Here is a 27,448-nt window from a genome sequence, read left to right as displayed (position 1 = left end):
ACTGTGATTTACTTTTCAGACCTGCTTGGTTTAGGGGATACAGTTTGTAGAGTGGGCAGCGCTGTGGTCTGTAAAAACCTTTTGCAAAACTGAGGCAAGCCAGGGTTTAAAGCCAAGCCAGAACTGACATTTAATGTAATTTGTAATTACTCCTTTTGATTTCCAAAGTATTTTTTATGACAGCTTTTTAGTTATCCAACTTGTGAAAAGTCTTCTGTGTTTAGGTCTTCAAAGACTTCACAAGATACTTGGCACTTCCACCACTTGGTTTTTTAGTCACTGAGTTGTGCTGCTCCAAGAAAGTACTTTATTTCACCTAGCCACATATATATCTCTTTTAAAAAATTATTTTCATTTACTAATACCTTTTATCCTACTTGATGGAAATAGTGAGAATCTTGTTGCAGAATACGAATTTTTAGAAGGCAAAATAAGGTTTACGTTCCATGCAGAGTAACAGTTAAGTGAGCCTTATCTATTTTATGAAACTCACAGAAGCTGGTTGCACCTGAGCATTAAGATTTGTTGTTTCAAGTGGGTGGGTGGTGTGGGTGGTGTGTGGGAATCTTTCTTGTCTGTAACTCTGGATGCCTCAAACTGTGGTGATGGGAGGAGAATACAGTATTATACATCATAAAATTTGAAAGCAGAAAATGGAACCTCATGGAACACACATTCTGCTAGAACCAGTTTGTTGATTGCTGTGGCAGTAGCAGCAAACAGGAAAATATTCAGTTTTTACCATGTGCCTCAAAGAGCAAAATACAATCTCGAGTATTTGGGAATGCTGTGCTTTGTTCTGGTCAGAAGTACAGGAACCTGTCAAAAGGTTCTTGATGTTGTGTCAGCTCCTGAGCCTGTGGTGTAGGCTCCTGACAGCAGGGAATTGCTGTAGGAGTTGGTGGAATGGTGTTGGAAGGGACTTGGGAAAATCAGCTATTTTACCCTATACCTAAGATAGACTGAGTTCCAACTAAAGCATTCCTAGCTGAAGTCCACATAATTATTTTTTATAGAATTGTAGGATGGAGATCCTATAACCTTTCTATGCCATCTATTTAATTAAATAAACTTTTCAGACTGTCAGAACCTACCTCACATCTAAAAAAACACAGAATCTTCCTTGCTGCTCCTTGAGTCCATTGCTGCTTGTCCTGTTCCCACAGACACTGAAAACAGTTCATCAGTTCATTTTCGCAGCAACTGCATTGTTACTTCAGCGTTCTCACTCCTGGATGAAATAAATTTAGATCTTCTAAGTATTTTCTCATAGATTTTCATGTTTTCTAAGCAAGGTCTGGGTGTTCTTTTGTTGCAACACTGCTGTGTTGGTGACACGTTATTTTGTGTTCAGCTACAAAGCCAAGCTACAAAATTACTCTTTAGCTAATTATTTCTAATCTTGCATTCATGCATTTCACTATGTCTACACCACTGCGGTGCTTCCCAACTGCTCTGAATGAAACTGTGTTCTACTTACCACATTTAGCTGCATTCTGAAGGTGGGTTTTAATTCTTGCCTTTAATTTTTGCCTTTCAAAATACTTGCAAATCTTAAACCATCTTAGAAACCCCTACACTGAGACATGTAGAAAATGTTATGCCATTCAAAAGCTACTAAATAGATGGCAAAATGCTCAGCTGTTGTACTGGAATCACTCACTCCATCACTGCAGAGAGGAAGGAATGAAAAAATGGCAAGTTTTGGTGAAGAATGGCTGTTTGAGCACTTGACTGTGAGCACCTTGGCTTCCCTATTTTATTATATCTGATTCCAGTTGATGCCCCACATAAAAACACGGGAAAGGAAATTACAGTTGAACAAAGCCTTTTTTATCAACTTGTTAATGTTAGCCAATAAGATCTTTTGTTACTTAGGGTATTTTGATGATTTGTAGTTCCAACTTAGGTGGCAGCAAGTGGAAAAACTCATTCATCTTCCCGAACAGCACCTGAATTTCTGCACTGAGCTTAGTTGAGAGGGAGGAGTGAAAGGTAGGAGCTCACTGACACTTATGGAGAATATGCTGATTTTTCAGTCACAGTGAAACACTGGATTTGGATTTCGATAGCTACTTTTTGCTGAACTATTTATACACTGCACTATAATACATCAGAGATAAAATACCCATAATTTTTTGCCACAACATGAGATCTGATAAATTGATTGTGCCAACTCGGAGACTAAAGAATTAATTTTTTCCTCATTTCAAGTGTCTTAAAAATACCAGTTGTCAGTAAAAGATGATTTTTGCCTAAGACTGACTGTAATAACATCTTTGAACTGTCAAGCAAACTGTCTCTGAGTGACAGCTGAACTGTGTGTATTTCAAGAAGATCAAAAAATAATTTATGAGAGAGGTTTAAACTTAACAGGGGTGCCGAAAATTACAATGGGAGAGAGACAAATGTAAAAGCATAAAATATTCAAATATTTTGATTTTTTTTTTTTGGATAAGTCACAGTTCTTACTGTCCGTTTTGTTAGGTATCATCACACTTTTCATGTGATGAGGTTTAATGAGCTTAAAAGTAAAGGTAATAGGAGTCCCTGGCATTTTGGGTTTGAGCTGGTGGTTTGCAAGCTGGATTCAAGGGATCTCCCTGCAGCTACGTGGCATCCTCAGTGGATTCCAGGATGTGGGGGGCCTTAACAGGGGTGAGCTTTGAAAGCTAGAATACGTTTTTTGAAGGTTGAGATTAAGGAAGGTTTATAATTAAAACCACAGACATACCGTTGATCAGAAATATTTAGAAGATGCAATTTTATGTGCTTAAAAAAAAAAAAAAATCTTTAACCCAGACATGCTATTTGAGCCATTCTGGGTTGATTTGTTTACAGATGAATTGCATACAAACTGGACAAATAAACCTAACACATGCTTTTGTTGCTGTGTTTTTACAAATGTATTGAAAAATCGTAGCAACTGGGAAGTCCTAAGTAATTTACATATTCTACATCAAAACTGCATTGTTTGATCTTTAGAGTTGAAGTACGAGTATGAATACTTTTGTAGAAAAATTTAATCAGAGGAAAAACAGCACTTTTCTTTGCCACATCTTCACCTAGAAGTGGTTACTGCATAAAAAGTGACCATGGTCTTGCAGAGTTTGCGTAGTCAGTGTCTGTGCAACTATTAGTAATATTATTCAGGCTGTCTGTGTGTTAAACAACTCTGAGAGTGCTCTTTGAACGGTGGATTTGGGCTGTGGATGGTGCAGGCACAGCTGATACATGTGAGGCCCACCCTGAGCCACACAGAGGCACTTTTGTGGATTAAAAACCCCAGGAATTTAATTCCAGACTGGCCTGACTCGCCAGGCCTGTGACACACACTCGGCCACTTCGTGTCACTCTACTGTGGGACTCCTCACCTGCAGGCTGGGCTTGAATGGGAACTGTTCCCGCAGCTGCACAAATCGCTGCTTTGGTGCACAACCTTCTTGTTAAAGCTGCCAAACACACTCCTGCCCTTTGCGCTCTGCTCCTGTGCCTCGTCAGGAGCTGACAGTGCTGGGGCTCCCTCACGCCTCGAGCGCTTCCCTGGGGGCAGCCTCCCCTTCTGCCTTGTCCTCCCTCACACGAGCTCACAGGGGAGCTGCGGGGGGCACGCTGAGTGATCGCTCGGCGGGGAAAACAAGCTGCCCGTGGAGGAGACCGTGGAGGGGAAGCAGGACACGGGTCCCCTGCGGGTCCCGGGGCGGCGGGTCCCTCACGGTTCCCCTCACGGGTCCCTCACGGTTCCCCTCACGGGTCGCCTCATGGGTCCCCTCAGGGGTCTCGGGGCGGCGGGTCCCTCACGGGTCGCCTCACGGGTCCCGGAGCGGCGGGTCCCTCACGGTCCCCTCACGGGTTCCGGAGCGGCGGGTCCCTCACGGTCCCCTCACGGGTCCCCTCCCGGGTCTCGGGGCGGGGGGGTCCCCGGCGGGTCCCTCCCAGCTCCCCTCACGACCCCGCCCGCCCCGCCCAGACGTTCCAGCTCCCTCACCCCACCTCGCCCTCCCCACGGCGCAGGCGCGGCCCCGCGCGAGGCGCGGCCGTCTCCCCACGCAGGCGCGGCGCGCGGCGGGGCGGGGGCAGGGCCGGCGCAGGCGCGGCGGGCGCGGCCGGCAGGTTCCCCCTCCCGTCGGAGGCCTGGCGCACGCGCGGCGGCGCCGCTGTCAGTTCCGGCTGTTTGTCCGGGAAGTGGCTCCGGCCGGAGCCGCCGCCGCCCCGAGCCCCCGAGCCCCCGCACCCGCCCCCGCCCGCGGCCATGGCCCGGGACTACGACCACCTCTTCAAGCTGCTCATCATCGGCGACAGCGGTGAGGCGCGGCTGGCGCGGCCCCGGGGGCGCGGGTAGGCCGCTGGCGGGTGTCCGCCCCTTCGGGCCGTGAGGGGCCTGAGGGCGGCGGCGCGGGGAGGCGGGGAGGGCCGGCCTCCTCCTTCTCCTCCTGCTGCTGCTGCTGCTCCCGGGGCGCCCCCGGTTGCTGGGCTGTGCCGGGACCCCCCGCGCTGTGTGTGAATGGGGGGGCGCGCCCGCTCGGGCGTTCGCGGGGTTTGGTCTGGTGAACCTGCGGAACGGGCTGCCGCGGGATGTTATGGTAAATAGCTTGGCTGCGTTCGAGGAAAAGGCAGATTGGGCACGTAGAAGTCAGGACAGCACCGGCAGTGCTGCCGGCATCAACCCTGGCGAGCGCGTGTTTTGACGGCGCCCACTAATCTGTTGCTGGGATGAGGAGGGAATTCCCTTCTCCTTCTGACAGGCGGTTTAAAGATCGATGGGAAGGGCTGGCTGCCCTAGGGACCATTGTTTCCAGTGTGGCAACTACTACGTTTTAATAGTCATTATTATCTTAATTATTCCCTAAGACTCTTTCTGTGCTTCAGCCTGAAGTCTCAGTTCTAGAGTTCATCACTCTCTTTGAATAAATCCTTGAAGAGCTGGTAGCTTTGTGTATTTCTGTTTATAGTATAGGATGCAAACATCTATAAACAGAAAATAAAGGGGTGGTGTGAGTTTCTTCAGAACAGACCCGTAAATTCTTCTGCAGCAGCTTCAGAAACCTCTGGAAGGCTGAGAACTCAGCCCATGTCTGGTGCTTTAGTCTGGGTACATAAGAACTGGGACTGGGAAGATTCCTGCCTTCGAGTCCAGTTCGGTGTTGGTAACACTCCAGCAGCTCACAGTTTAATTTCCATAAACTGGGGAAGATTGCATCCACCCTGCTCTTTAGCAGAGGTGTGGTCCTGGGGCGGCAGGTCCCGGCATGCAGCGAGGCTCAGCTCTTGGGTGAAAGTGTAAAGTTGCTCTGTCCTACCATTTGTCACCCTCAGAAGCTTTAGCTGTATTTAAAAGTGTTTATTCTACGCTAAACTGTGTCTGCATGGAGGGATCTAAGGAGGGAGAAAGATCAACAGCTTCAGAACAGCTCAAACCCCAGGCAGTTTTGGGAGCCTGTGGATTATTACAACCAAATGCTGCGTTCTGAGTAAAGCAGTGCCTCTGCTGCTTGCTGATGAGCCTCAAAACTGTTCAGGCAAGATAAACAGGATGGTGAGAACTCTGAGGAGGACTTCTCCTCATTTTAAACAATTAAATTTCTTAGCTGAGTCTTCTTGAGCAAAGTCCCTACAGTGTATCCAGTGAAAGGAAAGGAGTGTTGTGAGAATTGTCGGGCTGCCTGTGGTTCTCTGTTGGTAATTAAATCTCACTGTGTAGTTTGAGTATTGATTTTTCTTTGTTTTTGTTATTGCTAACACCAACAGGAAGGCTTTGTCCCTGCTTTCACAAAACAGTTTGCTTGCCTTGTTTATTGGCATGTATTCCCTGCAATAGGAAGTGGACTGACACTGGATAGGATGAATCTGGCTCATCTGCTTTCCCCTGTATGCAAATCTATCAAGAGGGTAGTAGGTTTGTGTGTTTTTAGAACAGGTCATCCTGGAAAGCTGCTGGTGATCTCAGCTGTGCCAGATATTTAAAAATAATACAGATGATCTGTGCTTTGCATCTGCTTCTTTAATTCGCTCTGCCATTCAGTAAAATGTGGCTCTTAGAAACCCCGCCTGGCACAGAAATTCGCTTTTAATTTTGACTGTGCGGGCAGTGGGCCTTTCTGTTTGTTTGTTTGTTTCATTGTGCTGTCTCCAACAGGCTGAGGCTCTGCGAGCCTTGTCTTCAGATCTTCAAATAGCTCTGTGTGGGAAGTGGGGGGTCACCAAGAGTGTGGTTTCTCTCTGTGTGAACAGTGTGGGTCAGAGGCAGTGTTTGTTTAGTGAGATCGTTGTCATCGGGAGCGTGGAGAACTTCCTGAGATCGGGAGGTTTCTCCTCCCTGGGAGCTGCCAGCGTGCTGGGAGCAGTGCAGGCTGTGCAGAGCAGGCTGTGCAGTGCAGGGCAGTGTGACAGAGCAGTGTCATGTGCAGCTCTGCAGCGTTGCCCAGGGCCAGCTGACTTTGGAGAAGGTGGTGTGGTCAGACAGGTCTGGAGGTTCTGGCATCTCTACTTGCTTTTTATTGAGCTGGAGGCCAAGGCCAAGAAGCATAGCACTTGCTGAAACATTTTATGTTATTTTATTTTTTATTTAATTTTCTTTTCTTTCATTTTATTCTTTTTTCTTAGCTGACTGGTACTTTGCAGAAGTTTAGCTTCTGTTAAATAACAAGTCGTCTGTTAAAGTTCAGGAACTGCTCTGCTCCCTTTGTTGAGCTCAGAGGTATTGACTGTGTGCACTCTAACTGTATTTTTAGAAGCTTTCTTCCCTCCTTTCCCTTCCTTCTTAGATTGGTAATCTTGAGAAGTGAGCATGGCTTCTCCAGATGGCTGGTGATTCCAACTCTTTGCCAGTGAGGCCTGGCTCACTGGAATTTTTGCAGATTTTTAGGTTGGCTTTTGTTTTTTGTTGGTAGCTATCATCACACACCAGCAGCTGAGAACCACTGGAGTTCTGCACAGTCTTTGCATAGGTCTTCTATTAAGAAGAACTTTCAAGTTATACATCATCATAATAATTACCTTGAATAACTTCTACCCGAGGAGACTTAACAGATAATTACCCTGGTGAAGTTGAATTTCCTACTCATGCCATAGCAGATTTATTTTGGGGAGGAAAGGTCATTAACAGCAGAGATGTTATGCAGAGATAACAAGGTGGAGGCATTCGGATACCCAGATTCCCCTGGCTGGCTGTGCAGGAACGAGTTTCTTACAGCCCTTGTCTGAAGCACTGTGAAAAATGCGTCCCTGCAAGAGGGTGTGATCAGGGTGCAAACAACGTTTTATGGAAAACCTGGATGAAGTGCTACTCCAAGCACTTAGAGGAATGTTTCGTGGAACATTTTGGCAGCTTCAGAAAGGTGTGTTAGGTGTGGAACAGGCCTGTTTTGGATGGCAGTACAGGACAGTGATTCCCAATTCCTCTGTTAGGTTTAGGCTTCCGTTAAACTGTGGCCATGATAAGCTTTACAGTACCAAGCCCTGGTCTGGTTATTGTCAGAGCAGTCCAAATTCCACCAGGGCACAGAGAATGGAAGGTGGGCAGTGGAATTCAATAGAGTAGTTCCTGAGCCCTTGTTAATTAGCAGGACATGCCCATTTTTGGCTCTTTCCTTAGCAGATTTAAGCCTACTGGTTGTAAACTTGCTTTTAGTTATTACTCTTCTCTGACCTCTTGAACTGACCATAGTGCAGAAGGTACTTTTTGGGGTTTTGCTGAGGGCTGGAGGGAGGAGGGACACCCCTCCCCCCCAACACTGCTACCAGAAGCATCTTGAGTCTTGGGTTGATTGTGCTTGGTCAAATCTCCGAGGAGAGTGCTGAGATGAACAGTCAAGGTTGGATGGTACCAAACGATCTGCTGAGAAAATACCCGAGTTACAGTTAAAAATGCAATGGATGGGCAAAACACTGTTATTTTGGGTTACCTGACACCCAAGATGATGTATTCAAAGATCTTGCTGTGTTTGTTTGTCATAGGTGTGGGCAAGAGCAGTTTGCTGTTGCGTTTTGCAGATAATACCTTCTCAGGTGAGTGGCTTGTTTACTTCAATAAGTGAAATGCTCCAGGTTTGCTCCAGTGCTGCTGGTTTGGCAAGGAGTTGTTCTGCATTTGCCCACTGATAGCTGTACTAGGAATACATCATTTTTCTAACTTTGCATCTCTTGGTATAAGCCTGTACAGGCCATCCTGTCTGGTCTTCACTTGCAACTGAAAGTCCCACAGTATTTAAATACTGACATGGTTCCAGAAATAGCTTCGGTGTTTGAGCTTATGCTGTACTCTCTGCAGACATCCCATTAGCCATTTGGAGTTTGATTGAATGTTGTGGTAAACCACTTACATTTGTCATATAACCAGTTTATTGGGAGGAAACTCTTAGAACAGAGTGTATTCAAAATAAGTGTTTGCACAAGCATTTAAAGGAGAGCTTTGTCTCAAAATTTTCACAAGTGAAATACTCTCCTAGTTACTGTTTCTTGAGATATTTGGGTGCTTACTCTTGATCACCGATGCGGTAGAAGAATAATTTTGTTTTGTAGCCCTGACCTTTAAATTTTAAGGGTGGTTTGGAAGAAGTGACTTTATGGCTAGGAAAAAAAAGCTGTTTTCTGCAGATAAAAATCCGCAGGCCAGCATGACTTAGGGCATTTTAAACAGTAAGCAGATATGGGGAACCTTGTTCTGCTGTCCAGTGTGAGAGCTGCTGCCAAGCAGTGCTCAGAAGCGTGCTTTGGGACATCCAAAATAAACAAGACTTGGGTTCTCACTTACCCACACTTTCCCTCCAGGCAGCTACATCACCACCATTGGAGTGGATTTTAAAATCCGGACAGTTGAGATCAATGGAGAGAAGGTGAAACTCCAGATCTGGGACACAGCGGGCCAGGAGCGCTTCCGGACTATCACATCAACGTGAGTATCGCTGGGCTTTGTGATGTGCAGCTCTGGGTGCAGGTCTCGTAGTTCAGCGTTAGGGTTGAGGTGTTTGGATGTTGCAGTTGATGAGGTAACCATGGCTTTGTTGTCTGTACAGTGGGACCTCTCCCAGCTGTTTCAGAACTGATTGTGGTGGTGATACCTTGTGGCCTGGGTTTGGGACGAGGATTTCAGATTTTCTCACTCTTCTGTGCATTTCTCATGGTGGCTTTGTCTTATTCCTCTGCTGGTAGTTTCCAAATGGTAGAACCAGAGAAATTTCATTGCATATAGCAGAAAACTTGTCTCTGTAGCCTGTCCAAGATGTCCTCTGATTAAGTGCACTGCAGAAGCACAGAGTGCAAACCCTCTGTCAGCGTCATATAACTAATGAACAGCTTGGAGATCGAAGAATAGGATTTCTGATACTTAGTTTTTCCTTTAGGACAAAAGCATTTTAGCAGCTATCTTTGTGTGGAGCTCTGCTGAAGCGGACGCCCACATGATATTAACCTTTTCCTTGGTTGGAGTTCAGATTCAAGCTCATTGTCCTTCTGAACAGTGTGTGCAGAGCTTTTCCGGTTCCCGAAGAAACCACACCCAGAGCTGCAGCGGTGGGAACTAAGAATAAAATGTGTGTGTAAACTGATGGCAGTAAAGGTGGGACCGCTCACTGTTGCACTGCGTGGAGAGGGAGAAGAACACTTGGAAATGGAACTTTTGTTTTCTTGGGTATTAACCGAAAATAGTAATTCTTAAAAGACCGAGATGTTTCACTTGGTCTTTCATGACTCACTTCTCCTTTGGCTCCTGTTTTAGAGGAGGATCTCTGATGAATTGGTTAATTTACTCAGACTTGAAAATAATGAGATTGGTTGCATGTGTGTTACGTCTGCACAGCTAGAAATGGCAAAATCGAAGCTGATGTGTGCGCCGCCCCTTTCCTCTGCGCTCCCGCACGGATATTACTGGGCTGCTCCTATTGTTTCTTAAGTGCTTGGCTTGAAAAAACTCAGTTGCCTCTTGTAGGGTTCCTGTGTGTGACATCACTTCTTGTTTCAGCGCTGCAGGCAGCTCTGGGGAGGAAGTGGTGAGGGGGAGGCAGCAGAGCGGTGCTGCGGCCCCATCAGCTGTGACAGGCGAGTCAGAGTGCCCCAATTACTGCTGAGTCAGCAAATGGCCTTCCTGTTTGCAGATTCCCTGATGCGACTCGGAGCTGCGTTAATGAGCGCTGGGTCGTGGGGCTGATGCCAGCTAGTTTAGAAAGCCATGGTATCCAGCCCTGAACAGGGAACACCAGGAAAGGAGGATTCCTTTTGTGAGCAGGGATAGCTGCAGATCGGACTTGGTGTAGTGTTTTATGTAACTTTTTTTTTTTTTGATTAACATTTAAAATAGATAAGCTGAAATGGTTTGAGGGTGTTTGTGCCATGACCTGTTGGAACTCTGCTACTACTCCTTTTGCATAGCTTTGTACCCAAGTGAGGTATGTTTTATTCTGGGGCCAGTGAAAGTCCCAGTTTTCCTGCCTTATCTCTGCTGAAGTAGTTACAGTCTGGGGAGAAAGATTTGAATTTTGTGCAGTTTTAAGTAAAGAAGTTCATGTGCCTGAGTGCATTTAAAGTGGTGAGGAAAACACTTTGGGAATGCTGATTACATGGACACAAGGGCTCTTCTTGCTGCTAGGTTGGCAAGCTTGTCCAGCATTTCTAATCATATCACCTGTAAAACCAGGAGATAAGATTTGGATTTTAGAAATGGTTCTGCCTTTTTTTTTTTTTCTTCTGTTTATTGGCAAAGTAATACTATGACTGATTTACCCATCCCAAATTAAGTGACAAATCGAGGTACCTTGCTAGTACTTGCAAAGGGGTTTGGCTGTCAAATCATGGGTGGAGTGTGAGTGCCCTGTCAACAGAATGTAGTAGTCTGTCTAGTCTTTGACTAGATTGAGGTTTACACTGAGGGTAAGGATATAAAAGGTGTTCCTGCAGTATTACAGTAGGCCAGGAAGTCCCTTTTACAGTGAAAGGCAGAGTTCAGATTGATGTTGAGCCAAGGCTGGCAAGCAAGCCTGAAATTAGAGCCCATCTGGTAATTACAGTAATAGGTTGGAAGTACTGCTGTTTGGACTTGGAACTGCAAAATGGTAGAGGTGGTAGGAAGTTAATAGTGGAAAATTGGGAAGCATTAAAAGGTTGTATTAGTTTGATTTTACTTGACTACAGTTACAGAAGCTGTAAAATGGAATAAAACTGTTAAGGAACAGAAATCATGTTGATCCGGAGTATTCTGCAGAAGCTCAAGAAAACTAAACTAGATCAGAATTTCATACTGGGAAGTATAAAGGCAGCTGGTTTTATTGTCTGTTAAATATGGAAACACTGGGATAGCTGGTGCCTTGTGGGAGGAGAGGCCAAGCTGTGTGAATTTGGTTGGCATGAAATGTCATCCAAATTAAATTTAAATTCACCAGAGATTTAGCATGCCAGGACACAGCTGTATTAGCAGGAACACTTAAGATGCATGAACAATCAGTCCCTGTACTTGATTTCCTCTTGTAGACAGGACTGCTTTGTCCTGATTCAGGATTGTGGGTTTAGGGATTTAAGCTTTACATGATAGTTGTCAGATGCCAGTTCAGGATGAACAGTGATAGCAGAGGGACCTTCTGCCTTGGTGTCCCTTGGCATGGCACGTTCAAGAGAGGGATAAACTTTTTTAGATGGTAGAATTGCTGCGTCATGTAAACCAGATATGACTGTTAAAAGACTGGTCTGTTTGACCTGTGACAACAGATGGGCTTCCAGGAACCTGAAAGAAAGATGAGGATGAAACCAGATTATTAGAAGTCTTTGGAAATTCTTAGAATTCTACATGAACAAAGAGCAAGGAAATGTGGGCTGCAAAGTAGTGAAATGTTAACAAAGAAGTTGGATTAAACCAGTGGCCTATCCTTCACACTTGGCAGTGACATGTTTTCCTGGCAAAATGAACACATGGGCCCTACTGAATGATGTTGTCAATAACACTGTGTTCTTTTAAATCTGACTTAGCTACTGCTGTGCTTCACAGAACTGATTGATAAAAACCCAGATGTTAATATTGGGAAGCATTTACTAGGAGGAATATGAGAATCTTCTCATTGGTATCTTGCAGTAGGGAGTCCCTGGTAAATGGCAGATGTTCCCTCCTGCTTAGTAAGGCCGTGTTCAGAGTGGAGGGGAGGATGATGGTGGCTGAAGGACACGGTGAGTTTGGTAACCACCTCTGAAGATCCTCTGTGCCAAGTCTGCAGCATTACTAGGTAATGTGTCAAAGGCAGTAAGCTTATGTCTTTAAGCTTTAAATTTAATTCTGATGGTAGAATAAGCAACGTAGGTGGTTTTTTTCAACTTAAATGCTGTCATTCTTAAGCCTTTTCTGCACTAAAGCCAAGTGTAAAGCCTTCAGATCTCGGGAACTCTTCCAACCAAAGCATCCTGGGGTTTATACAGGTCAAGTTTATTTGTTTCTCACCTCAACAGGATATACTTTCAGGGACACTCTAAACACGACTGACTGGTCTATAATGGTTTTTTTTCTGTATTTCACTAAGGTGTTTATCAGCAGGAGCAGTAGCAGGTGTGGTTTGGGAGGTTTGCAGGGTACATGGCAGAGCGTGCCCCCCATGCAGAGGACAGCCAGCATCAGTCAGTCCTTCAGTGGGGGGCTGAGATTGAGAACTTCATTTCTCTTCCGCTCTCATTTCTGTGGTATCCATCTTCCCTAAAATGTGGATGGGAAGGAAATAAGACATTCTTTCCCTTGTGTCAAAGCCTCAACTACCTCTTGGTTGCCAAAAGCACAAAATTTACACCTACTCCTCCCTGAATGCCAAAAGCCCCATCTGTTCTCTACTCGCCAAAGCCCACAACTTGTTATAAAAGCAGTTCTGCACTGCATCATGCTGGAAGTTGAAGTATGGGGTAGGACAAATTAGATTTTGTTTTCTACTGTCCTGTATTGGGGGTTGGAGAATCTTTGCTGTGCTTGTTAAGTTTACAGTGTTATCTAGGACACAGCAGTGCAACAACTGATAGAAAACAGCATGACCAGCTTTTTGAGAGAAAATGTGTGTAATGGGGCTTCAGAGTTAGAGAATAACAGGTAGGCATGGTCTTCTTTCTCAGACTTATTGCTGTTGGTAATGACAGCCAATGGAGAAAAATGACATTTTAGTGCAGATGAGGGGTTGGTAACCTTTCTAGAACGATGTGCCAGACAATTTTCCTTTCCAAAAATAGAAGCAGCGTGTGCTGGTAGGCACTCAGCAGGAGTCAGGGGTTGCTGTCTTGCACAAAGGAAGATATTTCTGATAAACTGGCTGGCAGTGTTAGTGCTTTGTGTCTGGAGCTCCCAGCTCCTGCAGAGTTTCGGTTGCCGTGGTGGTCTCTGCTGCCGGGTCCAGCCCACGGTCCTCGTCCCCGGAGCGAAAACAGAGTGTGCTGACGACGTGTCAGGAGTGGGATCTGTACGTGCTGGCTGCATGTTTTCTGCTCCCCGACATCGTGTGCTTTGCTCAGAAGAAAATCTAGGTGCGTGGGCAAGGTGGGAGCAGCAGGATGCTCCGTGGGGTCCTCTGGTTTGGATGACAGGATCGCCAGGCTGGGTGGTGCGCACGGCAGAGCGAAGCAGCTCTGTGGAGGTGCAGCTGAACCACCGCGCTTCTCCAAAGGCTCGGTGTTGTCTTTGCAAGTGTGATGCTCCCAGTTAGGGAGGAAGGGGTAGGTCAGCCCGAGGGCTGCTGAATTAAAAGGCTGTTAGGTGATATGGGAGAGTTTGGAGATAATTAGTTTATTGTTCAGCTGTGGAGAAATCCAGTGTGTTGGTCCCTTTCTGCTGCTCACAGAACAGCATTCATCAAAAGCAGTGTGCAGTGAGTCAGGAGAGGATGGGTTGGTTTTTGCAACATGTGGATTCAAGCCATGGAATACTTTTTCCTCTAAAGGAGCTAAGCTCTGAATTAAAGTAGGGCTTGTAACAAAGTAAAGCACAAATGCAGTGCTGTAGCAAGTTTTGAAGCTGTGAAAGGAACTGACTGTGAATGGAATAGAACATTTGAAAGTGCAGGATCTCTTATGGGACAGGAATAAGTAATTCTTACCTGAGTCAGTTCTTGCCAAGTAAAGTGAATGTACAGCATAAATTACTGATAAAACATGGTGTGGGAGAAGTATTTGACTGTCTGCTGCAAGTGCCCAGATGAGCAGTAGGAGCAGACTGTTCTACTTCTGTAGAGCAGGTATCATGTCATGGAGGAGTGCTGACACCCAGGGATGCTGAGATCAGGAGAGGAAGGTGTGTGACTGTGAGTGGTATGTGCCTCTCTGGAAGTCTGTCTGATGATCTACAAAGGTGGCTTCTGTTGTAGAAGGATGATGAGGCTGGAGGTGGGAAGAGACAGTGACTTGTTCACAAGTGCATCAGTAGCAAAGTGAGCTGAAGCTTTGAGATCTTCTGAAAGGTGTGTTTGGGTTGGATTCAAAGGCTTTGAGGTTCAAAGGTGTGTTCGCTGAGTTGGAATAAATTATCAAAGAGGAGCAGAACGGTCACGGTGGAGATCCCTGAAGTGCAGTGGAAGGGAGAGTGCTACCTGTGGTAAGAGAGCAAGGACTAGGAATACTGTCAACATTTAAGGGAAAATCCTCAATATTGTATGCTGAGTTCTTGAATTTATTAAAAATTTTAATGTACATAAGAAATAGGAGAGGAGGAAAGAAAAAGAATGAAGCTACATATAACATAAAAAGTGGATGCTAGTGAAGACTTCACTGTCAACTGTTTTAATAACATTTTTTTGGGGTGCCTAATTTGCAGTAGGGAACATAACCTGGTAGCCTTGTGAATGTGACTGAAAACTGATAAGGTGGAGCTTGCTTTTTTTTTATACAGCATTTTCCTGGTGCACCCACTGCCTGCCTTTGGTAGGTTCGTGCAGGTGATGATGCTGGAACTTGAATTCAGATATTTTTCTTGCGTATCAGAATTGCTCATCATCTTTTAAAGGTGCTGGTTGCCCAAGATTAATGGGAATAAACTGAAATGAAGCTTATTTTTAATGGCTAAAGGTAGCAGAGCGCAGTGAACGCACATATGGAGTCGATCTGTTGAGTAGGAAGGTGTGATCAGAACACAGTCGCTCAACAAGACAGAAATTTTTGTGAGCTCAAGAGAGCTGTGACTGAGGGTTGAGTTTATTTGGAGATCTGCTGAAATTTTAGTCTGTAAGTGATCTTTCACAGATAACAAAATTACTGCAAAAACTTGATGGGGCTTGTACAACGCCAGGGTTCACATCCCAGCCAGTCCTGAGGACATGCCAGGGGTTCACTGCCTTTGGTCATGGAGCTGGAAGACAATATTAACATTTGAAGTTCTTGACAACCTGAACAAGGAAGTTATTACCAGTCTTTGGACTTTGAAACCTGCTTGTACAGACTGAATGAGCAGGAAGGTCTGTAGGTTTAGAGGAATAGCATGTGATCGAGCTGTTATAAAAGAATTATATGAGTCTCCATGGAAAGAAAATGGAGGCACTTGATTGCTGCAACTTGTGGATTTGTTAGGAATCTTGTGGAGGCTCAGTGAAAGAGCTGAGAAGGTGATACCCAGCTTGAGTTAACATTTATTGTCCTTTCCTGCTCCACAGGTATTACAGAGGAACACACGGGGTCATTGTTGTCTACGACGTAACAAGTGCAGAATCTTTTGTGAATGTAAAGCGGTGGTTACATGAAATTAATCAAAATTGTGACGATGTCTGCCGGATACTAGGTAAATAATGACAGCTACATCATCCTGTTTACTGGGGTCACCTGTCCAAGTGCCAAACTGACTTTTCTTTTCTTTCCTTTCCTTTTTCAGTGGGGAATAAGAACGATGACCCAGAGCGAAAAGTGGTAGAAACAGAAGATGCCTATAAATTTGCTGGGCAGATGGAGATCCAATTGTTTGAGACCAGCGCCAAAGAAAATATTAATGTGGAAGAGGTAATATAATGTTCAGAGGGGTGTAGATATGACTGTTTGGGGATAGTGGTGTGGGGAAAAACTTAAAATTACATTCTTCCCATTGAGGAGGAAGGATAAAGTGCTTTGTGTGAGTTGCAAGTGAGTAGGTAAAATGTCAAAAAGAGACACACCCAGCTGTGCTTGGAAGAGTTGGGGAAGCGAAATGAAGGAGCCCACGCTGCTGTTTTCAGTAGCTTTGCAGTGCTCACATATTAGGCATGGGCTCAGGAAAGACTTGTCATGAGGGAGAATGCGTGTAGGAGGTAGGACTGCCCAGTGTTCACTCGTGGCCTCAGCTGCCAAACTGACCTGTTCTTATTTACTGGTTTGGAAAAGGGGATAGAGGTGCTATTGATTTAGCTTGGGAGTCGGTTGGGAACGTACTGGATTTCCTCTTGGCCTGCAGTGGGTTGGGGAGGATCTCTGAAGCATTATTGAAATACCTAGAACAGTGGAGTTGCTTCAAAAGAGCAGCACCCCCCAGGAGCCAGCCCGAGTCTTGGGGTGCTCTGACGGCGCTTGTTTCTCTTGCAGATGTTTAATTGCATTACAGAGCTTGTCCTGCGAGCAAAGAAAGAAAACTTAGCAAAGCAGCAACAGCAGCAACAGAACGATGTGGTGAAGCTAACGAAGAACAGTAAAAGGAAGAAGAGGTGCTGTTAATGCCCCTTCCCTGCTGCAGAGACTCTGCTCTCAGACAGATCAGCCCCTCCAGCTAGACTCGGGCAATTCCACTGGGGCAGGCTTTGGGAGGACTTTCTCAGTTTTGTGCCGTTATTTAAAGATTATTTTTTTCTCCATGTTTTCTATCAAGAGGCGCTGGCACCTTACCACTTCAGTGCCAAGAAGGTATCGGATGGAATCTTGCCCCCCTCTCCTCCCCTGCTCATTCCAGTGCGCCTTGTAGACAAGAAGGACGTTGCCTACCAAGTGGACTAATTAACCCAAGAGTTTGTATATAATGTATATTGCTTTAACCAGCCTCGCCTCCCTGTTGTCGCTTTGGCTTCTGCCTTCTTAATGTCAACCAATCATGGACTGCAGAATTCATCTTTTTAAAGAAATAGTACCAAGTTCTTAACTCGAGGTGGCCCCAGGCTGGCAGCGACTGCTTCCCGGGGCCTCTGGCTGCATTTCTGTCGGGCTCCAGGCTGGCAACTGGTGCCCCTGGGGCCTCTGGCTTCTCCTGGAGTCCCAGGCTTTTGCTGGGGCTCAGGCTGTGTTTTTCTAGGTACCAGGATTGCAGGTGGCACTGCTGGAGCCTGGGGTTTCACGTCACCAGCTCCTGGGCTGGCAGCTGGTGCTGCTGCTGGGGCCTTGAATTTCAGTTTGCCATGGTCCAGATTTGTGGCTGGATCCTCGTGCTGCAGCCCAGCTGTACCTGTGCTCTTCTGTAGTTTGTATCAAGATACTGGAAAACAAACTGACCTGCAGAAGTGGGATTTATTTGGATAAAACTTTTCTTTTTTCTGTTTTGTTTTTTTTTTTTAAAGCAAAGTTTAACTCCTTTGACCTCTGCTTCTGGTTCTGCCAGTGTCCTAAGTGAGGGTCCATTTCTTTTGAGAAGAACAAAATCCGTGTGATTCTGCCAAAAAACCCAAACTTCTCCTCGTTGCCCTGTCCACAAATAGGCAATCTGAACTTGAATGTGAATTTTGGTGGCAAAGCTTTTGTTTTTTGAGAGAGAGAAAGGCATGAAAATAAATCCAGCTGTTCTGGGTTGATGTCTGAATATGAAAGCTGCTGCAGGATCATTCCCAGGATTCTTCTGGTAGGAAGGAGGACTGCTGTTTAATGCAAAGAAATGGAAAGCTTGCTTGCTTGGGTTATGTGGTGGTGGAGGATCACCCTTGGAAACAAACTGGGCTCACTGTGCTCAATGTTTTCCTGGCCTTTGTTGGCCTTTCCGGGAAAACAAGGGCTCAGTTCCTCAGCCTGAATAGATGTAGTTAAAGGTGGAGAGTGTCTGTGTGTGTAACTAAAATATCAAATGTCTGGGCTGAAAGGACATGCTCAGCACCTGAATAATTGCCTAAATAATATTAAAAAATAATTTTTCCTTAAAATGACTAAAAGGCATGGAGGGTGTGACTTCCTTTAAGGCCTTGAAGGTGGGCATACTCAGAGTCTCAGTGAGTGGCCCTATGGAATTGCTGGCCTTAGTTTGGTAGGATGTGAATCACTGATGTCCCTGAGCTTGGAGTCAGCCCACTTCTCTCCCTTCCTCCCTCTTCCCACAGGAGAGGCTAAATTTTAGTCACTTATTTTGCCTGCATTTTTTTTAGATTTTTCGGGTTGTGGTAAAAGCCCCAATGATACAATCACGTCACAGTCAATCACTTTAAAGACTTTTTACAAAATGCAAACAATGAATGTGCAACACGTGGTTTTTTTAATCAGTTCAGGTGCTGGGAATATGTATCCAGCTGCCTTCACCCATCTCTTTTCTTCACATATCTTGCATTGGTAACCCAAGAATAAGAGTGAGCTGGGATGATACTGCTGGAGTGAGCTCTGATAATTGTAAGACTTGAGTGGCTGTGGAAAGTGGCGGCTGAATTCCCACCAGTCCATCCTCGTCTGCTCTCTGATGTTGAATGTGGTGTGTGCCAGGAGCAGCTGGGCATCCCTGGAGCCTTCCCGTGGGAATGGAGCTGTCCTGTGACAGTTACCCCTTGCAGATTAAAGGGCCCAGCTGTGTTAACTTTGGGACTCTTGTGGTAGTGTGTGTGCAGATCTAGGAGGGAGTAACTTCATAGAGGCAGAAGTAAAGAAAATGTCTGAATTTACTGGAAATGATGCAATAAAATGAGGAAATGGTGCACCCAAGCCTGGAGTGTTCTCTTATATGGAAAAGTTGGTCCTCTTTGAGTCCAGGTCTTGGTGGCCATAGTTTGAACTCTACCAATCCAGGTTTCCATCTTCCTGGCTTAAAGTGGGAATTTTTTTTTTTTTCCCCAGAGCTGGCTGTAGAGGAGCAGTTACCTCTGCTCTTGCCACAACTATTCACTTGGAAGGGGTGGGGACTGTGTCTCTAGTGGTGCTGATGTGAAGTTTCCTAAATGTTGAGCAATGGAATGTCTAACTGGTTTGCTAGGATTATTTCTGTAATGAAAGTTTCTAATTATGCTTTTTAAATAATTTTAAAAAACTAAAAATAAAGGTTACAAGCTGCCAAATCTTTTTTTTTTTGAGGCTCTGTTTCCTCTGCTGTCCAGCACCTGGAGGTGGAGGGTGGCAAGCCAGGGGTGAGCTCTGCTGCTGTATTGTTTTTTTCCTGGGAGGGCATATTGACAAAACCACAGTTAATGCTTTCAAGTGTCCAGTTGCTATTTTAGTTTTAAATGTGAATGAAGAGTAAGCTGGAAGTGGTAACTTATTTCTGCGTGACGCTCGTGATTGTGCTGTAATCTTTTGTCTTTCTGTTCAACAACGAGCCTTGAGCGAGCTTTGAAAGCTCCTCCAAGGCAGCAGGGGTCAGCCCCTGAGGTGATTAAAAAGCATCTGGAGTCTCTCCTCACTTTCCCAGGAAATGAATGTGTGTTTAATTAATCTGTGCAGGAACTCTGCAGCCGTGGCTGTGCTTGCTGCCCTCAGCATCCCCTTGCCCTGCTGCCCTCCATGCACGAGCAGCTGCCCAGGGCAAGGCCGTGCTCCTGGGGGGGTGTGATGGGAACCTGCTGTGGGGAGGTGTGATGGGACCCTGCTGTGGGGAGGTGCCTCTTCTCCCTCTGCACCGTTCTAGTAGGACTAGGGAGAGGGGAATCCTGAGCACGTGTGGACGGTCTGAACTGTGGCTGGTGCAGGCTGGAGGTGTGTCACTGTCTGTGTGTGGTGTCTAAACTCTTTACACTTTGAATCTGCCTCCATATAACAGCCAGTAAACAACACGAGTGGCTGGAGGGTGGGAAGATTTACCAGCTCCTCTGGTAGATCAGATGCTTCAAATGTTTTTTGGGTTTTTTTCTCCTGGCCTGTTCTCTTCTGAACACACAGGTGCTTTACATGGCTGAATTTCTTGGGATGATGCAGCACTAAAAATGCTGTTGGGTGTTAAATGACAGTTCAAAAAAGGAGCTTGTTTTGCAGCTAAGCACAATAAGCAGTGAGAGCTGAGACGGTATCTTATAAATGATCTGTTTTATTCTGAAGAGAACTATTTACAAAAGAAGTAGAGCATTGGTTTTACTAAAAATATGCCTTTATAGATTTTTATAATATGTATCTTATAAAAACCATACATTTATTTACATTACTGCTACATACAAAAATTACAGCACTGTGGTATATGTACATATCTATAGATACATTCTTTCTGCTTATCCCTGCTGTGTGCTTTTCCCCTCTCAATCCAAGGGAATCATTGCTGCAGCACCCAGACACTTCCTTTCTTGGCTTTTTGGTTCAAACAATCTTGCTTTTTATAGCCGAGTGGGGAGTAGAGAGTTTGCCTGATGGAGAGGCAAACCTGGAATTTACCATCCTAAGTAGGACAAGTGCATCGGCCCTGCCTGCAGCCTCCCTTCCTGCTTCTCTGTGCAAAATTATTCCGTTGGCATTAGCTGGCCTGCTGTTCACCTCGATGGCAAGCTGCTGATCTAAGTTTGGGATAAGATAAAGTGCTAGTGACTTGCCTTTCAGTTACACTCGGTCCTTGTTTGCAGTTGCTTCCCTTACAGAGTTTGCGAAGGGGAGGCTGATCCCTTTTCCCTCAGGCCAGCATTACAAACATTTACCCAAACAGTCACCTGTTACTGAACTGTGGGAAAGTCCTTTGTAACCTTAATCTCAGCAGGCATCTCTTCTCTGTGCAATATTTGAAGAGTGACTGTGCAGCACTACTACTTTATTTACCATTATCTCAAAAGCAGGGCTGAGGGTTGTGTTTAGAGCTGCTGATCCCACTCCTTAAATCTCCTTTGGGATCCTGAGTACCTGCCGGATTAATGTGCTTCCTCCATCTCATCCACTGGAGCCGATGTTTCCTTCATGCCACGTGTGTCCTGGGAGCATCAAGTACCACAAGTGAAGTGTCTTCTAACCAGCACTGCAAGGCTGACTCTGGGCTCCTGGCTGTGACAGGATGGAGGTGAGTGTTTTAATGACAGTGCAAAGTGAAGTAGCCGGGACCTTGTTAAAACACAGTGTGACAAATGGGTGTGAAGGACTGCACGGGTGAGGTTTTTGAAGACAGAAGGACAATATCTAGCTGCTATGTTAAGGCAGTTTCTGTTCCTGTGGAGTAGCAGCTCAGCACAAGGAGGTCTCCTTTGGTGTGTTGTCCAGTTCATTACACCCAGTTCTCTGGTATTTCTGGGTTTAGTAGTGCAACTAAGTCTTTAGGGTTAAGGGGTAGTTTGAAGAAACCATACCCAACTGGCACCTTGGAACATGCTGACTTTCCTCTTGCAATCTCTTCCATCACTCTTATTCAGTACATAGAACTGCAATGGGATTAAGGATTCTCCTGAAATGAAGAGATGTGCTGTGCCTACCCCTGCAGCTGAATGAGTCGCTTTCCTCAGCAAACATGTACAGAAGGCACCTTTCGTCCTCTCATTGCTGCATCTTCATGGGATAACTTAAGGCCCTTGCCTTAGGATTGCATCCATCCATCCATCCATCCATCCATCCTCACAGGGTAGAGTCCCACACAGCTGCTGGGCATGTGGCTTGAAGAGAGCTGGTGCGGTCTGGGAATGACAGCTGACGGCAGAAAAAAGGTCCGTGAGGACCGAGATGTTCACGTGGCTCTCCCACGGTAAGCAGAACATCCTTTTGAGGGTGTGACTGTTCACAGGTATTGCTGGCATCCATGAACCCTCCTTTTGCAGGTATCAAAGGTTATGTTAATGCATATGGGTGTAACAGTCCTGGCAGCAGGAGATGCTGAGCGTGTGCCTCATGTCTTTGTCCTATGGAGAGTCACAGTACAGGTAAGACGGGAAGATGAGGACTCACCATCCTGAGAGCACTCGGCACTGTGCTACATCCCTTTCCCTCACTTGCACAAGTGGATACAAGCAGATACTCAACAGTTGAGCATTGCCTAGAAAGGAGAGGCCAAGATTCAGTTTCCTTCCCTGCCTGTGAGACTTCAGATTCCTATTCCCCATAAGCATCAAGCTGTATTGGTGGGGCTTTGCCCAAGTATTTCCTGGAGCAGGCTCTGCAATCCAGGTGTCATTGCTTTCAAGTAAATGGGTCTTACCACTCAGCTCTTTACCACGGTTTTCAACCTCAGAGTACTCTGCTTGTTGTAATATGGAGCTGTCTTAGTGCAAGATGATTTAATATCAGTGCGGTAGTTTCGTGCTAACAAGGAAATATGGGAATGCTCAAATCTTTGTAGGCAGAAAGGATATTTGTACTGAGGTATTATGGATGTTCCATCCCATATAGGTAACTTGAATAATAATAAAACCCAAGCCACCAGCCTCTTACCTGCTGCTTAGAAGAAGGTATTTGATACCTAATTCTAGCAGAAAGCTTGTTCCTGTAAATAGTGAGCAGAGAGAGCAGCTCCCTGTAGGATGGTGTTTTAGCACCAAAGTTGCTGAGCAGGGCAGAGCTGAAGGTGTACCCAGCTCTGTTTCCTGTGGGACAGTGTAGGTGGTGGCCTCCTTAAAGCAGCAGGGAGACAACTTAGGGCCTGTGGGTATCATGAGCTGCAAGAATGTGTGAAAACTGCATGACAGCAGCAGAACATCTCTGAACTGAGCCTGGCATTCCTCACTGGCTTATGATGGTAGACTGTGTTAAAGAGAAGAGCTGTAAGGTGCCCATCCAGTGCAGAGGGAAGGTCCCCACTTGAGTATTGCAGGATTTCCAGCACTGCTGTGTGCATACACCAGAAAAATCATGTTGCTTCATGCTGATCAACTCGTGCAAAGCAGGCTCTGATCGTCTTTGATCAATAGGAGGTTTGGCTCCCTGCTTGCCAAAGGGCTGAGAAGTAACTCATTTGCAGGCAGAAATGAGTACTCCTCCTTTCTGCCAGGCCCCAGCCAATGTTACTGCATAGGGCAGGGTAACCTGCAGGCTTTCCAGAGTTTTGTAGACACCCTGATGGCCTTTGGCCTCAGTGAAGGCAGATGCCAGTGTGCTTTCTGAGGACTGAGTGCCAACCCAGTGTCAAAGACCGACTGACATCATTATGGGTAGGCTTTCAGTGAATTATTAGTTGGGCTTTTGGGGGCCTATCCAGTTAAAATGACAGGTTTCTTCTGTTTGGGAGGTGTGCATGGCTTTGGGGAGAGGTGTGTGACTTGCTGAAGCTCCTCAACTACCTTTGGCCATCAGAGGGACAGCAGCTGCCCAGGACCGAACATCCACAACTTTAATGCAGTCTGTAATCTGTTGTAGATGGTCAGTCTCTTGGGGAGAAATCCTTAACATTCTGTGTAGCTGCAGACTGCAACTCTTACCTCTGTAACAGGAGGGAGCTGGAGCAGACAGTGACACCAGCAATCTGCCCCCTGCCCTGAGCTGTGAGGAGCCTGGATTCCCAGTGAGGGTGAACAGCCATGCGGAGCTGCAGGTGCCCAGGCAGGATCTGCAGTGAGGGCTCAACTTCCACCACGGAGAAAGCTACATTTGTCAAAACATGGCAATGCTGGGGCCAGAGTGACTCCAGTCTTGGTGGAATGGATGAAGGATGTCACAGCTGCCAGGACTGGAGGGTGATATAAATGACTCCCCTCTCCTCTCTTACATTCAGCCTCTTCTTCCCCCTGTGCTCACTGTGACAGCAGTTCTCAGTCCCCTGCACTGCTCTGTCTTGGGGCTGCTTATTTCCTTCTCCAGCATGAGAATGCTTTTAAGACAATCAGAGTATTCTTCACAGCAGAAACTGGACTGTGCCCAAGCGCCTAAAATATACCCTGAAGTTTATCACTTCACTTACAGAATAAGAAAAGTTTCTTTCTATTAGTATCGCATTGTCAATTTGCAAATCTCCAATTCATGTAAACATTTGGTTCAGACCAGGTGCGGTGTAAATAGTGCAGAGTCTCAAGGGTTAACTCCTTTGCCCCCTTCTTTTTTTACTCAGTGGATCAGACTTGGGTCCATCAGCAAGCTGGGCAGCTGCCCCACTCCCCATCTTGAAGCAGGAACTGTTGGAGAGTTTTCTCTTTTTCAAATCAATTTTTCTTGAAAAAGGAAAAGAGACGGTTTCCTTCGGCCCCGACGGGCTCGTCCCCCTGCTGCTCCGGCCTGAACGCGGGGGAGGGTCTGGCACTCCGCTTGGCGCCGGAGCCACTGGAGAAGGAATAAGCAAGCTGGCTCCATTCCTTCGGGTGTTTGTCCATCAGCTGCTGGTCAATGACCCTGTGCATGTCATCCTGCAGCAGAGGGAGAGGAGAGGGGTGTTAGTGGCAGCTGATGCTCCACGGGAGCTCGCGCCGGGACGCGGCTGAAATGGGATGAAACGTGCAGTGATGGGATGGAGCAGGGATGACAGGAGTGGGGACAGGGCTAAGCCCCCACCCGACAGCAGGCTCAGCTGTGCTTGCTGCCGTGAGGCTTTTCAGTGAGTGAGGAAGAGAAATCCCACAGTTCTGAGGGATGAGTTGCTCAGGTGCTCTTGCCCAGGAGCACTGCACCTGCTTGGGACTCTGTGACACCCCTGAACTATGTTCCTCCCCTGTCTGCAGCTTGTGGATGTCCCCCTGGGGGGGAAGATATAAATAAAAAGAACAAATGCAGCTGAAAGCAGATGTCAGAAGAAGGAAGGACGTCTGTGCTGAGCAGACCTGTGTGTGCACCATGGGCAGCAGGCAGGTGTGGCAGAGCTGCCTGCACTGCCACGTTAGTGGGGCTTCTTCGGGGAAGGTGCTGAGGGGCTGGGGAAGGTGTGGGCCCACCAGACCCCATGTGAGCTTTGCACCAGACTTTCCAAAGAGAACTGAGCTCATCCCTTAAACCTGCTCCTTCCCCCAGAGCAGAGCAGTGGAAGCAATCTGACTGACAGCTCGGCATGAACCGAGGCTTTGGAGATGCACCAGAAATTCTCTGGTTTTGTCCATGTTTGCTGCACTGTGGAATTGCTCTACACAAAATAATTAGCCAGTTCTGTTGCCAGTACCGGTGTGCTGCCGTGTTCCTTGAAAACCTGGCTACCTATTCTACAGACTTTAAACCTTCAAATCCATTACTTCTGCATGTTTAAACTGCAGCTTAGTGAAAATGTGTGTCCACAAACGAGCTCTACAGGAGGAATCAAATGTTCTCCAGCAGCTTGGTCCCTGATTAAGACTGAGGGCACTATCTGGTGAGAACAAGGATTCTCTGGATGGGCTGTAGTGGTGAATTGCTGTTCATTTGGCACCTCATGCAGGGCAGCCCGTCAGGGAAGCACCAGGACAGAAGGGAAGGTGCTGCCATTGCCCAGCAGGTGACCCAGGTGCTCTGTATGTGGAATCAAATCAGCCAAGTGGGAGTGGAAACTTGAGCGATGTTTAATCTCTTGTTGCAGCATTTTCTGCAGGGAAAAGGACCAGTAGCCATGACCTGGACCTGAATTTATTATGGGGACTTTCCCTGGGGGAGCAGGAGGGTGCAGAGCTACACAGACTGGGGAAGCTTTGGGTCTTTTAAGAGCAGGGCTGGAGAGAGGAAAGGCAGAGGGAGAGTTGAAGAGGTTAAGGTAAACATCAGTATTAAGATGGAACAGGTTTCCAGAGCTGAAGCTGCCACATGAAAATGTATGGCACTGGGATTTTGAAGGCACCTCTTCTAGTAAATGAAGTAGGTACCCAGGCTCCTGCATGGCAGATCTGTGTCCTTGATCAACCACACAACAAGGGGTGAGTATGATTTATATATTTTTTATATACATATATACACATAGAATATTTTATATATATATATAAAAATACAGTGTGCACTATTGAGAGTGCACTGCATTTGGGCCCCTGTCTGTCAGATGTGTGAATCAGAGACAACAGCACTTGGCTGTGGAGGTTTTTTGCTTGTGCCCTATTTTATAGCCTGTATGATTACGTGCTTACAGAACACAGTAATCTTGTTGAGAGTCCTTGGTAAAATGCAGACTAGAAGGGTGCAAGAACAAAATGCTATCAGATTAAAGCTTTTACTTATGCCCAGCTAAAGCAGAGACTCTTATTCTGTTTTATCAGGAACATTCACCCTTGCAAAATAGTCCCCAAAATACATAAATCACCTGACTTGTTTTGTGCCTCTGTGGCTGAGCTCCTGTTCTGGGGACATAAGGTGGTTGGAAACTATTTTGCTGCTGTGTAATAATGCTTTAGGTCAGTAAGTTAGAGACAACTCACTGCTGTGCTAGTGGGCCTGAGCTTCATCTCAGAGCTGGTGGGAGCAGCTCTGGGGTTGTTGTATTGCTGCTGTTGTTAAACCCTAAGCTGGGTTTACTCTAGAACTAAATACTGAGTGTACTAAATAGCTCTCAGATACCACCCATCCAAACTGAAGCAGAACATGGATCTAGACAGCTCCTATGCCAGTCTCTACTTCAGGAAGTTTTCCAGATCCTAGATATGTGGATACAGAGGGTTAATAATATGTGCCCCTCAGCCTGGCTCTCCCCATGGTGACCTGGTAAAGCCTCACCGTGGGGATAAGGGGGTTCTACCCCTCGTGCCCTGGCCTGGTGCTGGGGTGGGAGGGGTGTGTGCAGAATATTGTGGGTAATGCAGACCCCCCACTGGCCCCTCTTGCCAGATGATGGTGAGGGCAGAGAAGGATGTGGGTGATGGTGGCAGCAGATGGAGCAGGCAAGGGGATGGCGGGTGTTGGCGAGGGTGTGGGGAGCTCACCTCAAAGGCAGGAGGGGTGTACGACTAAAGCTGTTGGTACAGGAACTGAGAAAGGCCACTAGATCAGAAACCAAAGGAGCCAGATAGTAAAAAGCCCTGAGGAAGCAAACTGTAAGCAGGAGAAAGAAAAGAAAAGAAGAAAAAAAAAAAAGAGAGAGAAACGAAAACACAGTGGAGTTGAGACAGGAGCGAGGTTGTACGGGAAAGGTTTCTACTGGTCAGGCTGGTTTTTAGTAGAGTTGGGGCCTTGCGTGGTCTGCAACAAATCACTCTGAATGGCACAGACCTCTTGATTCTGCTTTATTTGGTGTTAAAGTATCCCTCTCTCGGTGCTGGTTCTGGGAGGAGACCGCTTTTGCCTGCTCTCAAGGGCTTGATGAGGGTTTTCCCCACTGACCCCAAGCAGAGCATCTCCAGGGCAGCTGTGGGACTGCCATGGGTTTGGGTTTTTTACCTTGGTGGAGAGCTGGGATTTTAGCTTCTCCTTCTTGATGGATCTTCTGAGTTGATGAAAACAGTGCAGCAACAGCCATCACAACCCCTCTGTCTCCCACTCTCCCACCTTCCTGGTCCTTTGTGGAAATGCAGGGACACGCTGTGCCCACACGTCCCCAAGGCTGTACCTGCCTGGGGACACCTCCTGCACGGAGCCCTCCCCTCCAGGGGCACAGCAGGTTACTCTGCAACGTGCACCTTAC

General features: G+C 46.4%; 2 protein-coding genes across 4 annotated transcripts in view; one reads left to right on the top strand and one right to left on the bottom strand.

Annotated features, from left to right (window-relative positions):
* The first annotated feature begins 4,149 nt into the window (after positions 1-4,149).
* Positions 4,150-19,127, top strand: RAB35 (RAB35, member RAS oncogene family). 2 transcript variants are annotated; one of them, XM_050318152.1, is made up of 6 exons: positions 4,150-4,304; positions 7,957-8,007; positions 8,770-8,893; positions 15,588-15,712; positions 15,803-15,927; positions 16,483-19,127. In XM_050318152.1, the coding sequence occupies exons 1-6, from the start codon at positions 4,253-4,255 to the stop codon at positions 16,609-16,611; spliced, it is 606 nt and encodes a 201-aa protein (XP_050174109.1). In that variant the 5' UTR covers positions 4,150-4,252; the 3' UTR covers positions 16,612-19,127. The 2 variants fall into 2 exon arrangements, with proteins under 2 accessions (XP_050174109.1, XP_050174108.1); XM_050318151.1 differs by lacking the exon at positions 4,150-4,304 and adding an exon at positions 4,490-4,583.
* Positions 19,128-19,965: 838 nt separating this feature from the next.
* Positions 19,966-27,448, bottom strand: part of BICDL1 (BICD family like cargo adaptor 1) — a 49,545-nt gene continuing 42,062 nt past the window's right edge. Inside the window, exons 10-11 of one of the 2 annotated variants that reach the window (XR_007629254.1) lie at positions 26,751-26,859; positions 24,149-24,293 (exon numbers count right to left, since the gene is read on the bottom strand). Coding sequence is in view for 1 of the 2 variants with exons in the window: in XM_050318150.1 (XP_050174107.1) it covers positions 24,093-24,293 (201 nt within the window). In the remaining variant the exon portion in view is untranslated. Of the gene's footprint in view, positions 24,294-26,750; positions 26,860-27,448 lie in introns of both variants that reach the window. The other variant, XM_050318150.1, reaches the window with a different exon arrangement.

This window comes from Myiozetetes cayanensis, unplaced genomic scaffold, assembly GCF_022539395.1.
Source record: "Myiozetetes cayanensis isolate MyiCay16 unplaced genomic scaffold, myiCay2020 scf21, whole genome shotgun sequence".
In the NCBI taxonomy this organism is placed as follows: Eukaryota; Metazoa; Chordata; class Aves; order Passeriformes; family Tyrannidae; genus Myiozetetes; species Myiozetetes cayanensis.
The sequence above is the reverse complement of the archived record's forward strand: the minus strand, read 5'-3'. Positions and strand labels throughout refer to the sequence as shown.